Source organism: Leuresthes tenuis, unplaced genomic scaffold, assembly GCF_036924035.1.
Source record: "Leuresthes tenuis unplaced genomic scaffold, fLeuTen1.0.hap1 SCAF_6, whole genome shotgun sequence".
Taxonomy (NCBI): domain Eukaryota; kingdom Metazoa; phylum Chordata; class Actinopteri; order Atheriniformes; family Atherinopsidae; genus Leuresthes; species Leuresthes tenuis.
In genome coordinates this window covers 8,597,856-8,612,976 of record NW_027325360.1, presented here as the reverse complement: position 1 = coordinate 8,612,976, position 15,121 = coordinate 8,597,856, and the positions used below count along the sequence as shown (strand labels likewise).

The 15,121-nt window shown below is 41.3% G+C and overlaps 1 protein-coding gene across 2 annotated transcripts; it reads right to left on the bottom strand.

Annotated features, from left to right (window-relative positions):
• Nucleotides 1-2,347: 2,347 nt before the first annotated feature.
• On the bottom strand, nt 2,348-13,968 carry prodhb (proline dehydrogenase (oxidase) 1b). 2 transcript variants are annotated; one of them, XM_072387424.1, is made up of 14 exons: nt 13,428-13,965; nt 12,437-12,645; nt 10,721-10,755; nt 10,489-10,632; nt 10,248-10,312; nt 10,014-10,130; nt 8,406-8,479; nt 8,183-8,264; nt 6,898-6,990; nt 6,523-6,669; nt 5,876-6,051; nt 4,508-4,606; nt 4,316-4,404; nt 2,348-3,480 (listed from the first exon to the last, which is right to left on the bottom strand). In XM_072387424.1, exons 1-14 carry the CDS (start codon nt 13,767-13,769, stop codon nt 3,290-3,292), a joined length of 1,863 nt encoding a protein of 620 aa, XP_072243525.1. In that variant the 5' UTR covers nt 13,770-13,965; the 3' UTR covers nt 2,348-3,289. The 2 variants fall into 2 exon arrangements, with proteins under 2 accessions (XP_072243525.1, XP_072243526.1); XM_072387425.1 differs by lacking the exon at nt 6,523-6,669 and having other exon boundaries at nt 13,428-13,968.
• Nucleotides 13,969-15,121: the final 1,153 nt, after the last annotated feature.

The window sequence follows — 15,121 nt, the reverse complement described above, 5'->3', positions numbered from 1 at the left end:
TTTTAAGGGTTAAGCCAGTTATGGCTGGGAAATGTCAGTGTCCGCACGAAAGTGAACAACCCTTCCTCCTTGTTTGACATTTGAGCCATGTTAGTCTTAGATGTTGTTATTAAATATTAACAGGATGACCAGGATGAACAGAGTTCCACTGCTTTTCATTCTGGCTGACAATGTAGAAAAGTGATTATGGTGCAATGTCAGGAAACACAGTCTACTTTCTATTTGTGGAAGTCTCCTCCCTTTGCTTTGCCTCCATTTTCCCCATATTTATTTGCACGGAGGAAATAAAGGATTAAACGTGTTGAATACATCCTGTGACTGGTGCTGACTGCTAAAACAGCAAACTGGATTTTCCTGTTCTGGATCTCAGCCTATGTTGAAGTGACAGCATTAAGTTGTGGCAAAGATTCAGGTGTGGTTTAATAAAAAAAACAAAAAAAACATTGTGGTGATGAATGAATGAAAGATTTTTGTGTCATCTTTTAGCTAACCCTAACCAAAATAATTTGGCAAATGCTCTGAGCTCTGATGGAGTGAAGCAAAGCTTTAACATCATCACTTCTCTGAGGATATGAATGCAGCTGCTGCACTTTATGTAGATGGACACAGTTTTCTATTATCTCCCAGTTTGTTGTCAACGGATAAAATACATGATATTCTCAGGTCACTCAAAGCCACCATACTCCTTAAAGTCAATTCTTGTATTGGCACACAATCTCTGATTTGGGCTCAAGGGGCGACAGGATTGAAACAATAAACCAATTCCTCTACTGTGCTACAGAAAAACAAAATCCTTTCAAATTTTCAAATGATATTGCTCTGTACTCGGCCCGTTGGAGCATTACATGCAATCATGTGAAAAAGAAAGTGCTATGTTTTAGGACTGCATTTTGAAAATATCAGGTCCTCAGCAGCTCTTAAAATCAGGTAAATACAACCTCACCAACATTTTACACAGTGCCAGTATTTCTTTTACTAAAACTAAGACAAAAATACAAAAACAGTGCATTAAACGCTGATATAGCACATTTATCAGTAGCTTACAGAATAACCTTTAGCAGAAATATCTTTTCAATCAGGTTGACGTCTTCACTTTGACAGGACCATTGCAACATCTTTTCGTCTTTTTCAGTCATTCTGAATCTTGATCCTGCTCAATTCATTAAGTGCATTAAGCTGCTACTTACCCTTTTAATTCCCATAGAAGGAACGAGTGTCTGCTTAGTTTTTTATATGCTACGTTGCTTTTTGGCTCAGTTTATGTTAAAAGAATAATGAGACTCTAATATAACACATTGTTGCTCATCTGGGAACTTATTTACCTCGTCTTAAATATGGTAAGGATCTTTTTCTGTTATGTCCTGATGCATACAAGCTTTGAGTTTAAAGGTGTTCTTTTAAAAAATTTGACATATTGTCATTTACTGACAGTGTAGGCTCACAAACACAACTGCTACCAAACTTGTAGACTTGATGAGGACCTAATGAGTTTTTGTCCTGAAAGGTAAAAACCTTAGAATCCAATGGACAAACTGTCTTTTAGACATGGCTGTAGCTGTAATGGACCAGACTGGCATGCTATCCCATTAAAATAACAAGGGCACGCCCAAACAAACTGTTCCAAGAAGCCAGAATGTGTAAAAAACCAACAAGAAGCACAAAGCAATCTGCATACTTTCCATTACAGCTTTCAAATTGCAATGTCAACAATATTTATGTAATGTTAGCCTGTATTGACTTTGTTACATCCCTGTCTGATTTAATGTGGGCAGAAGCGTTGGTAATAATATGCTGGGCACATTCTGGTTTCGACTGGCTTACAACTTGTGTTGAATATTTCACACCATAATATGTCTTCTAAATCAACTGAAGTCGACCAGAAAAACTCCAGCACACTAAAAGAAGGGATTTGTTGACAAATGTATACCCAAAGGCACATTTTCAATCAAAAGCCAGCTTGATTCTTAATTAAACCGATAGAATGGAGCAGCAGTGACAACTCTGTGGCGTTTTGCTTCAGTAAAACTCCACAGCCATTGAACTTTCTTTTGAGTAATGATTAATGCATCCAATTTCTGTGATCTGTATTGAGTGTAGCATCATGGGTAATTAAATGATGGTCTACAGAGCACTGACTGCTCTCATAAAATGAAGGTGATAATTTTCATGAAGCTTGGTTACTTCCTGGCTCAAATACTAATTATGTATCAATAACTGAGCAAAATGGGGGTTTTTTCCTGTGAAACCAAATGTAACCCAAACAGTGCAAATAGCTCAGAGGAGCAGTCAATACGCAGTCCTTTGTGGATAAATAAAAAAAAAGAGATAAGAAGTAGGCTCTTGCTGCTTGTTCAGTACACATTTATGCATGAGGTAATTTCACACATATCATATATGTAAAAACAACAAACAGGATAACCCTCTTCAAACATATTTACATCTGTGGCAATCAATCAAAAGACAATAAGAGCATAAGACAGCCCTCTATCGTATTAGTGCTTTGCATATAATTTATGAAAATAAATAAATAAATAAATCCGCCAGGCTTGCAGGCCCCTCAATTAAAAACAGATTTGCTCACTGCTCATGAGTATTAAGGCTGTATTTTCACTTGTAACACCTCACTGACCAAGGACATAGCTTCTTCTAGTAAACACAATCAGGAAAGCCTCACACTCTTAAAGGAAGAAAGATGTGCTGCGAGGTTCATAGTTTCTCACTCATCCACAAACCGGCATTGTTTTAAACATGACAGCACACCCTCAAACACAAATATACAGTACACAGAAAACAATATAACAACAACTAACCATATATAGAATCTTTCCTTTGCTACAATTTAAATCAACCATCTTACTTTTCTTATTGTTTTCCCCTCTGCAAGATAAATGGGCTAATAATAAAGAAAGATGCCCAGCCCAGTCTCGTTGACATTTTAGGCAGTCCTTCTGGAGCTGTAAAGATGCCCACTTGATGGATACCAGAGCTCTATAGACGACGGGGTGACAAAAGTGAGCAATGCTGATGGACGCAATGGCGGACAAAAAAAGAAATACAGAGCAGCACATGGATGGGGCTGAAGGTGGTAACAACGGTACAGTTCAGAGTGAGAAAAACAGTAGAGGGAAGATAGAAAAGAAGTGCGACAGTCCATCGGCAAGAGAACTCCAGGACACATACAGAGGGAAAGGTGGAGCAGACAGCTGCTGCAGATGGGCTGGTTGATGGCTGCTACTGAGAGGAAAAAAAACACAAGCTGACACTCTCCACTCAGTCTCTTTGTCTGTTTTCAGTATGCTGGTCTATAGAGAAGCTCCCCAGAGGCAAGTCTGCGTTTCAGCTCGTTCCACAGCAGGTCCCTCTCCTTTTGGGCGCCCTTCATGAAGCCTCGGTTCTCCTGCGCCCGCCGAGACAGGTAGGGCATCACCTCACTCACTGGGCCATAGGGGACATACTTGTAGACGGGGAAACCTGCCTGGCCTGGGGATGGAGAGAGAAAGAATTTGTTTAGTTGCTATTTCAGTGGCTACACTTTGCAGAAAACATAACTATTCCATATTTTTTTGATAATTTAATAAAAAAGACAGCAGCTTTTGCACCAGCATTTCAATTTGAAAAGCTGCCAGTTAGACACCCAATGATGCTGTTTTCAAAGGCCTTACTCTCCAGATAAATCTAATCTCATTTGATTCACAGTTACAGGCATCACACATCAAACCATGATGCAATAAAACAAAGTTGTGACAAGACCATCCTGGGCGACAGCAGATCTAAAAACAAAATATTAATATTAAAAACTAAAAATTGACATTTTTGGCGCACAAAAAGAGTAAAAAAATCATAGAGATCTCAAGTCATCTTTGTTGTTTTTGGATTAAAAGACTCTGACTGCTCTGTCTCTTGAGAAAGCAAGAAAGAAACACGCGTGTGTCTGTTTGCATCAATACCGGTCAAGGCTATTTCAGTTTGAGCTCCACACTGAGAGACAACTGCCTGCCGCCACTGTGTCTGTCTTTGAGTGACAAAGTGGTGAGAGCTGACAGGGATGCTTCGTTAAGAGAGCTGGTCAATACTGAGGTGTCTCAGTTCATATGTCAGATCACAGGTTGCAGACGGGTCTCTACATGTGCACTGCTTGCAGTCCATGAAATCTTTTGGGTTTGTAACTGAGAGCTGAGAGTTACAGAGTAGGACAGTGAATACACGGCCTAACAGAGACTGGACTGCAACTGTCAAATCATCCTGTGGGCAGGAAAGATTGATGCCTCGTCATGGTGTAATTGTGTAGGAGAGCATGTTTGCTTGTTTTTCTCACCCAGTGGGAAGCTTATCTGATCGCACATGCCCAGCAGCTGTCCAAAGTACACCTTGTTCTCCGCTGGTAAGAGACCTAGCTCATTCATTCTGAATGAGTGAAACAGACGTTCAGCATCAACTTAGTTATGGGAATAAAATGTTGTACGAGACAATAAACTGTTACTGGCTTTGGAAAAAAAGGAAACCTTACCTTCTCAATGTGTGTTTCACTGTGTCCTCATTATGGGAGGCAACCATTACATTGGCCTCTCTGTTGAGTGCAATCTCATCCAGCACATAGTCCAAGCACCTTACACAAGTACACACATGCAGTATGTAACACACAGAAATATCGTGCCTTATAAAGGAAATTATTAATTGTACAGCCCATATATGCTGCACAGATTTTGGGCTTCCCTTTTTTGCTCATGAGCTAACAACTCTACTCTAAACTATTCTACACTGGGAGGACATCTGCTCATTCTGCTTCCCTACCCACAGCATATTCTGAATCTACTCCATGCCCCGCTGTGGCTCATTAGATTACCTCTGTTTGTCCTTTGTTGATGTTCAACTCAGAATCTTGCAAAAGCCTAAATGTTGAGACTGGCCTTTCATCTTGTTGTGCACTCCATGAAGTGGCTTCTTAGAGCTTGCATTAATGTAACTTGATGTAGGGCTGAGCGATAAAGCGATCTCCAGATTGGATCGCGATTAAATTCACGTCGATCTTGGTGATCAGCACAAGACATTTTCAGTCGATCCATCTATATACCAAGCTGCGTATACCTCAGCACACTCCGGTTCACTAGCTGGCAGTAATGCATCTTTAAGCTGGTTGCTAACTGCCAAGAAAACCAAAAAGAACAAAGGACTTGTGGTAAATTCCCACCGAGGAGGAACCATGTGAGTGTTGCTAAGGAGAGCTACAAAAAGTGTGACTGAGACTGAGACTGAACTCGCGCTATCTTCCCAAACTGATAAAGCAGTAATTGACGAAAAGGGGCCCAGCTACGTCAGTGATATATCAAGATGGTCAATGGGTTAGGGTTTACGATATCGTGATTATATTTTTTGCCATGTCACCCAGCCCTAATCCCATGTGTCTGAGAAGATGGAAAAGATTTTGGAAAAGGCTAAACATACTGAGAAATAACTTTAAATATCACGGGATGAATCATTTTTCTGTCGCTGTCTATCCCAGACTACCCTCAGCTGGTGGAGCCAGTTGGTAGAAAGGTGGAAATACATCTAAAACCACAATCGCTGCTACATTTTATACATTTCAAGTATGAAATGCTGATTGCTGACCTCGCCAGTTGGGTTCTATCTCACTTTTAAACTTGAAAGCTCCCATCAAGGATTGTTGAAACATGATTACAACAGGGAGGAGGAGCAGGTTGGTGTTTTTAACTTGAAAATGAACAACTAAAGAGGATAATAATGTTTCAACAATCCTTGATAGCAACTTTCAAGTTCAAATCATTTTTTGGGGTTGATTTGAAGACCGGTCGATCGAATCTGATCACTGTCATCGAACAATAAGTTTTGCTAGATTCTAAAAGGCCTTGGCTCCTACCTGTGGTACATCCTGTTGGTCGACTCATAGTCAGGGTTAATAGGATCCTCATATCCAATCTCTCTGGCCCTCTCTCTTTCCTGATACATATACGCCCCACGCACCAGCTTGGCAGCAAAATGCCAGCCCTCTCGTTTAGACAGTTCCACATCCATAGTTACACTGTCATAGGCCTCCTGCAGAGCAAAAAAGAAAGATCAAGCATTCATCAACATGAAATCCGCCAAGGATAGAGACAAGAATTTCTATTTAAATTTTTACAGACCACAATAAGATAGGAATTACAGAGCCAGAAGTAATGTAATACAAACAGAACAGTACGGGTACATTATTCTTCCTAGCATGACCATGAATGCCTTTAAGCAAAACAATGATGAATCTGATGTGGGGACATTAGTAGATTCACATATCATTTGCATAATCAGTTCAATGGATTTAGCTGGAATCCCTTTATAATTCTGTTTCTACATAAAGGAGTCAAATGGAAAACATAGCAACACTCTCTTTTTGCCTCATCTCGGTGTTACACATGTCAACAATTTGGGAGAAATTAGAACCAATATCTGATATTGGGAGAGTTTCATTTCAGAAGCATGGCAACTGCATCTTTTTATCTCCCGGTGTCTTTGCCAGCTGTAGGTTCAGACCTTTAGGTAGCACTGGTAGGTGTTGAAAATAACAGGCTCCTCTCTGTTGTAGATTCTCTGCATCTCCAGAGTAAGTCTGCTGATGGCTGGCTGGAAATACGTTTGTTCTGCATCCACCATCAAGCGAACACCGCTTTCCAAGGCATGCTGGGACATGAAAGTTCTCGTTAATTTGGTGCTGACATCACCGTCCATATTTCTTACGTAGTTTAATCAGAGATGGTGGAATTCTCATTTTGGTGTATTGTATAAGCATAAACAAAAAAGTAAACATTATGAATTAGCACCACATTGTTAAGCTTGAAGTGTTTGCTCATTATAAATCAATAACAAATAATGCACCCAGTAATCAGTCTGCAGTTGATTTGAAATTACCTTTGCCAAGATGTCCAAGCGCTGTAGTATCCTCTGCATTTGTTTCTCCTCGTCTATCGTGAACCTCAGCATCAGAGGCTCCAGTTCACCTAGCTGGGGGGTAGCAACAAGGAAACAACGAACATAGAAATGATACAAAGCATAAAGAACAAAAAAAAAAAGTGGAATAGTGCTTCATACTTTTCCCACCACTCAGATAAAAAGCTACACAGATCAGCCCCAATATTAGAAACAGACGTAGTTCTCTGAAGGGTTATCATGTGCTGCCTGGCACTGGCAGGTGGCAGTGGAGCCATTATGTTAGGTTTTTGGGGTGTGTCACGGTTTACGTTTTGATTCATGTTCCGTCTCGTCATTTCCTGTTTTATTTTGAAACGCTAACTGCTCCTCTCGTTTCAGGTACCTTCCTCTTCCTCCTGTGTCTGCGTCTGATTGTCTTCCCTGATTCCCAAAGTGTTTCCACCTGTTCCCCTTGGCTCCTCTTGTGCTCAGATAGTCTGCGTCTCCCTTGTCTTGTGCCAGTGTTGTTTCTTTTCATGAGCCTCACTCTCGCGTCTTGTCCACAGTATCCACAGCCACAGAATCCTCGAGCCTGCAGTGAGCGATCCTCCTGCAGAGCGTATCCTTTGTTTTTGTCATTTATTCCGTAGCTTTAGTTTGTGCACGGTAAGTTTCACAGCTTTTTATTTGTAACCTTTTCATAGTCGCCTCCGTTAGAGGAGCGTTGCGTTGCGTGGAGCGATTTTGTGTCTTTGCGCCGCCGTTAAAGGTGTGTTTTAAGTTTATTAAGATAATTGTTCATAGTTTCTCTGTTTTTGAGAGAGCTTTTTTGTTTAAGTCTGCCTCAGTGAGAGCGTGAGTTTATTTTGTTGCCTTTCTGTTTTCCTCCCAGAGTGGAGAGAGATCTTGATTTGGATAACTTTCATAGCTGCACCCTCCTCAGCCATAGTTATTGAGGAGAGTGCTCAGGAGTTTCACAGCCTCTTGGTTTGCTCTGCTTGGAGATCCTCCACCTGCTGTTTATTATCAATAAACATTCTTGCCTTTGAAAAAGACCCTGCATCTGTGTCCTGTCTCCTGAGGCCCTGTCAGGGTGGAGCTTCTATGATGCGCTGCAGACGCTTAGAACATCCTGCCTGATGTAAACTGTACACTCGCTCATTTTGAAATACCACAAAGTTAAACATTCTCCTCAGCGGGTCGAACATCCTGAGTTTAACTATTCAACTGACATAGTAGAATGGATTTTACTTGATGGATTGTATTGGTGGACTACGTTACTGACCTCTACATTTGGAACCACAAGCAGATTCGATATCTTTGCTCTGTCATCTAATAGGCTGTTCCAGTCAAGCATGTCGATGTATCTGTTGGGAAAAAAGAATACAGCTGAGACTAAAACATTCCTGGAGTGTTGGTTAGTTTGTTATTCTATTTCTACTTTCTGTTACTTCTTAATGACAAAAACTTATGTGAGCTCTATATTGGTAGTGAGGGTTCTTGCTTACCCTGAAAATTCTGCTTTCTTTCCAGTAAACCAGCCATAGAAGTCACCTTTTGCTCCCAGTTTGGTCAAACATTCCTGTAACGATATGAAGATCATGAGATTACCTGTGATTAGATTTACTTTCAAAGGCAAGATTTATTAACCTGTGACATTAAGATGTTCTCACTGCCTTTATGTTCAGCCATTTCCCCATTATCAATGAAAACAATCTACTTCAGATTTACACAAACTTGAACGGAACGATTTTCATTGTCATTGGCTCTTTAAAAAGTAACAAAGTAAGATTTTTTTCCACCTGCAACTTCCTAAGCCCCCTGCTCTAAAAGAGCAATTCCACACTCCCCATTCCAGTTTGAAGGGCTGATTGGGAAACTAATTTGAAGGTGAGAGGACGCATACTGCTTATCTGGTAACACAAATGTTTCAGTAGTTAATCTGTTGCTGGTGTTCCTTCTTAACTGGGTGTTGTCACTGTTAAGATGCACTGCAAGGAAAGCTGAGATGACTTTCTTTTTTTTTTTTTAGCTACCTCCAGCTTCAGATGCCATTCCTAATATTAGTGCTAAATATTGCATCAGAAGTAGTGCAAGACTACTATGAGCACAAAACAACACAAGTTGCCCAATTAGAAGACAGAAAGGAAAAAGAAAAGAACTGTATCCTTTTTTGTGTGTGCATGCTGTGTGAAACCTACTTATCAGCGGACATGGCTACTCCTGTGTGGGGACTCAGTTTTGTTAGGCACATTATGAATAGGTGTCTTAAAGACAATATGAAGCATAATGATGGAGGGAATTTACTTCCAGACTTTGCCAGTTTACACAGTTGATGTGTTCTATCTTCAGTGTGCTCTGAGCATGTCAGGAAAACAGACTTTTGGTCTATTCAACATTTGAATCTGAACATCGTTATTAGGGGATATTATTGAAAGTGACTCTCTATTGTTTTCAACAGCTCATTAATGTCATTTCACGTCTTGTAGGATTTCTGCAACCAATTTTGAGAATTCTATCAGTTAGCCTCATTAAAGTGGTTGAGGTGAAATATACAGAGCCTATTAATGCTTAATGTCATGGAGAGACAAGACTGACTTGACTGAATGCTGCTGCCTGACACATCTGACATGATTCTGCATTTTAACAGCAGCAGCTTCACATCCATTCGTATATTTCCTCTGTGCTCAAGAGAGTGGGAGATGTGATGATGAGACAACTCTGATGAAATACCGAGAAGAATTTGATTTGTGATTTGAGTCGGATTCCATCTTTTTCAGCAAAGAGTTTTGTATAGAATAATTATGGCACACTCGCTGTAGGATGTATTTTATACAATTCAGCTCCACTTCAACACCTCACTGCGGAGGTCGGCAGTTTCTCCTGTCTCAAACACGACTGCACGGTCAGAGATTCAGGTGCACACATTCTCCCACTCGGTTTGTTTTTAAGAAACCTCAAATTTTTGCTGAAGAAGCAGCAGACGGCATCCACAGGTCCAATGTTGTGTTGTGAATGGGGTCCCTGAACTGGACCTCATTCCCATGCTGTGTATGAAATGTTTACGACACACGTCATAGTACCGCCACAACAAAAGTGGAGGAGTAAAGCACTACCTGCAGTTGTGTCAGGTCCAGCCTCTGCTCTAAGGTCTCCAGGCCATCTTTCCCCTGCTGTGATGCCAGAAACGTGAAACACCGCTGCCATTTCATCAGGATCTCTGAGAACCCAAGCTTTTAGAGAAAAAAATGTAAAAAGAGGCAGGATCTCGGCCCACACCATCCCTCCTGCTAGAGTATGTGCTAGATTGTAAAGCTGAGCTTATAATCACCCCTAGAGGCAGAGCCTACCAGCAACTGGGGTCGTCCCAGGGCAGTCATTTTGATGGCAGAAAAACCTTCCGTTGAACTCCCACCTGTATGTGAGACATTATTTGACAATGGATAGTGGGTAACTATATCAAAAACGGATAAATATTTTTAAAAGCAACAGCAAATTCATGATCCAACATAGAGCTATTCAAGAAAAAGTACAAAAACAGACATAATGTCAAGTTTTGTTAGTGATTACATTTGGTTTCTGTTTACCCACCAGATGCTTTAATGCATTTTATAAAGGTCTCCATATGCTGGTCACATTTGATCTCATCGGCGTGGCGGTACGAGGGTGCTCTGCGCACTCCCCCCTGACTATCATCGAACAGTTCGTGTGCTTCCTCTTCTCTGTGGTCCCCGCCTGGGGACAAATACAAATTTGCATGCTTATTACTCCTAATTGCATCATACGCTGTGTCCACAAATGAGAACAAAACAAGGCAGCTTACCTATGCTCTCATTCCCCGCAGCAGACACACGGGAGCTGAAATAGAAGTACAAGAGGAAACTGTTGATTTGCTCTTTACTGGGGAAACATTGGAAAAAGAAAGTTGCATCATCAGAGTTCAGTTTGGGAACGAGCACTTTTTCTGTGAACACTGGCAATGTGCCAGAGGCTGACATCGTGTTTAGTGAGCCCATATAGTTTCTGCTGCTTTGCCCCGCTTTATGCTGCTGACACGCTATAGAGACCTGAAACATCACTCCACACTTGACCTATTCCCCCATCATCATAAGGCACCACGGAGCTCACGTTTCCAAACAGATGACTTAACAGTAAGCAAGACTGATGTCGGAGGTTCAGTAAAAAAACGATCCTGATCATGAATGATGACATGCAGTTTAACTGCAGAGATTTGAATCACACTGCAATGCAATCCATCTGACACTCAGTGCAACTGTGCTTTTTCACACTTATTTTATATCCTTTAAGTAACTCGCTTTGTAGTGTACCGTTTTATTACATGCAGTTATTGATTTTACTTTCCGTGTCGTACTTTAGAGTAAATATCTAATCAGAAACCTTATTTATATTGTGCATTTCCAACACATCTGATGGATTATCGGCGGGATACCCGCTCTCAACGTCAATCCAGAATTTGTCTTCCTTTTACTTTTGCTCTGGTTGAAGGAACTGGCTAATGTTTCCTGATACTATTTTGATGGATCACAGGAGAGCTTGTCAAACCCTTCTGTCTCGGATCAAGCCGGTTTAATGCGCGCTGTCCTCTAGCGGCTAGAGTCTAGCCATACAATTTTGAAGGTGGATGCTCGGGGCACAATCCTTTTCTGGCACCTCGTTCAATGTTTCCTGGCAGGCGTCCTCAAGACAAAGTATATCAAAGCTGCAGCGTGACATCTTGTTACTAGAGAAAGTTTGCATATATATATAAACAGTTACAGTACAACAGGGGTCATGGTAAAAGGTCTGCCCGGGAGTCTTACTAGCTTAAAGAAAGCGATAACACAGTAAAAATAACAGAGGACATTCTGGTTGGCAAAAGCTGACAGCGTAGTCAGCTGTCACTCTACATCAACCTAAAATTAAACTGCCTAAAAGCATTGTTGTTTACTCACTACATCTGACCTTATCAAAACTAGAGATAATGTGTGGATTATAAGAGGTCAGCTTTTCGGCTCAATTTGCTTATGCTAAATAAATCTGACGATGTCTTTGTTTTACTTCTAGGAAATGCTCACGTAAATACTGCCTCTCTTTCACAGACTCGACTGTGAAGGAACTCCCAAATGGGCCAAAATGTCTTAAATTTCTTTTGGACCGTAAGATGTCCTAATTACTCGAAATGCATGAACGCCTCGAGCTCCAAGCAAAGTAACATTGCTGCTGCTGCCGCCTGCAGACTGTTTGCATAAGGTTTGCATCATCATCCAAGCTCACGTCAGAGAAGGGATCAGATAGCTACTGCCTCGCACGGTCCATGTGACAGGATGCCTAACAAGTGAGAATATCACTCCAGTCAGCCAGTCCAGGGGGAGGAGCCACAAATGTGCCATAAATTCCTGCTCATCAAGTAAATATTTTTCGTCTGTTTGAGACAATTATAGAGGATTGAACTTATCTGTGATGGTAACAGTTTATAAATACATTTTAAACACTGACCAATCATCTATTATCTATCATGGCTGTGCTGACACTTTCATACCTGATCTCTTTCTGCTCTGTTTTCTTCTGGCTGATGTCTTCCTCGACACTGTAGTCCAGAACGGAGCCGACGCCAAAAGCCTGGTTTTTCTGGATCAGTGGCTTGATGGCCCGCTGGTCCTCACCGGCAACAAACTGGCCATAGAATGTCATCTTCATGACCTGCTCAAAGACTTTCTGACCCAGGATCTTCTTTCCTAGATCCATTATCTATGCAGATAGGAGGAGGATAGCATAACCAGTTTATGGGATTCCACAAGTATATTAGGAGCCTGTCATTTCTGAATAATAGCCTCTTTTTGTACTGGATCTACAAAAACTCATAACATCCTATGAGACGGGCTATGATTTGCGATGTTTTGATTTCACCCACACTGTAATTTGATTTAAAAGACTAAAACAAGTACAAAAAAAGAGCAATTCAAACAACAGTGGCAGTGCTTTCACAGTCACAGCCAGACTGTCAATCTTTGATTATTAGAGAGGTGTTGTGTGGAAGGAATAATGTCTCCATCCAGTCTATCTCGTTCCTCTGTGCACACATAGGCGTAAAGACATAATCTTCTCATGAATGGAAAGTATGACTTGCATCCTTTCTATTTAAGGTTTACTGAATACTGATCCATACAACAATTACATCTGTCTGCTCTTATGCAAGCAGCCAGTGGAGAGGCTGACCTGCAAGGTGGATAAACGACACATTACCTTTGGTTAGCAGTCAACTTGAAGATTAAAGTGTACTGTAGTATATGGATGTTTCCTTTACCTTGAACATAGCTATGGCTGTCATATAATTGACGATCTGTGCATAAATACAGGGCTGTCAAAGTTAAGAGCTACGTTACACATTACTGTAGGCCGATAAATTGCCACACAACTGCATTAGCCTGATAATGTTACTAAATATATAACTGATTCAGCTGAATTAAAAGTCCCACAAACAGAACTGACGCTTTATCCTTCAGCTACACTGAGAGCTACATCATCGTTACCTCTACATTCTTATCGACCAGGAAGTCATAGGAACAAAGTTTGAAAACCACCAAACTTCTGAGAAGCTCTAATGAGTCTTTGCTCCTATAAGCCTCCCGTGTGAGCTCAAAGTCCACAGAGAATGGACTGTCGGCAGAGGTGGTCTGTCCGTGCCCCTCTGCTCCTCCATGCTGGCCGGCAGCCTGCGGCCGCGGCGAGGCGCTGTGACCGCCGCCGCCCGCCTGCCCCGACCGGGTGGAGGAGGTGACGGAGGAGCGGAGTCTTCGGCTGGAGAGTAACCGCTTCAAGTGAGCGTCTGTACTTGCCCATGACAGGGCTGACACGGTTTTGCCACAAAACATCAGGCAACGGTGATGCAGATGTCGAAGCAGTGGTACAGTTAGCAAACCGCGTTATTAGCTTCGAGCCCGAGGCAGAGTAAATAAACAGGAGGTCAAACTCTCCGAAGGGCATCACCTGGTTGGTGGAGAGCCTGTGACGTAGTGCTTCGCTCCCAAACTTGTGCATGGGATGCGTAGATCCCCAGCTTTGGCAGTGTTTTGCGTGTTTTTTGGAAACTGCCTTTGTGCGCACATTGTTGCTCGTTTGACCTCCTCTCTGACGGATGACATTTTGAGAGCAGCATTTTGCTTACCGTCATTGGAAAGCCTGCGCCCAGTGTAACTGCACATATCAGGAGGCAAATGGTTCAATAATCCAGCAGGGCACTAAATAACGTTGGTGTGACGTCTGCTTTTGCAATGCAGCCTGTGTCACGGTTTATTTGAGCAAAACTTTGTTCTATTATACATCCAGTATTGCTTCTTTAAGGCCCACTTTAATTATGTAAATCCCTTGTAGACCACTGATTATTTTAGACAGTAATTGAAAATGTGCGTGTTTCAAGGAAACACACCTTGCTTACTTAGGGGAGTATTACACTGGAGAAGAACTGAGTGAAATTCCGGCTCTTTTGGCATATTTGCAAGTCAAATAAGCCCATGCTTGAATAATGTCAAAGCAAGTGCGAGACTCTTCTTTCCATGCATAGCAGTGGCGATGAATTACCCAACTGAATGGTCGAATTAATTTCTTGATCATTAATAATAGCCACAACATCAGTATAACTTAGCAGTTGTCTAATGTGGAGGAGTGTATGACCAAAGAGCAAAAAGCTTGCAAGACAAAGGGATTCCTTTCAGTTTTCTGTTTTGAAATGTTAGTGTTTTTGTTGATTTCTTCATTGTGAGAAAACAAGAGACGCCAGGAGCATGAAATGTGCAATCGTTTATTTTTTAAAAATGCTGGAAAGTTGTGAAGTACATGCAGTCAATTACAGAACTAGGGGTACTGTTGCTTTATGATTCCACTCTACTGCATTGCAGAGGAAAATATTTCTACCACACCACATTTGTTAGACTATTTTAATGAATAGCTACTTAAAGGTTTAAGATTTATTACGCAGAGGGTACAAGCTTCAAACCACAATGACACATTGTCATTGATTAAGTGAGCAGTTCCAAACCTTATAGAGAATAAGTTTGTTGTCAAAGTCACATTTCATACCTATTTTAGATGTAAACAGCTCCAATAAGTAGTGATTTTCTTTTTCCTTCTAAACTTCTGATAGGGTCTCATTTCAAAAAGGAAAAAAACAGCAAGTTCGTTTAAGCACCCCTCACTTGGAAAGTGTGGCAAGAAGCCATGCTTGCAG

Excerpts from the sequence above, each read along its gene's own strand:
- prodhb (XM_072387424.1), bottom strand. The coding sequence starts at position 13,769 with ATGTTTTGTGGCAAAACCGTGTCAGCCCTGTCATGGGCAAGTACAGAC. Across the intron at positions 10,633-10,720 it reads TGCGGGGAATGAGAGCATAG|GCGGGGACCACAGAGAAGAG; the intron begins GTAAGCTGCCTT and ends ATTTGTCCCCAG. Across the intron at positions 8,265-8,405 it reads AAGAAAGCAGAATTTTCAGG|ATACATCGACATGCTTGACT; the intron begins GTAAGCAAGAAC and ends TTTTCCCAACAG.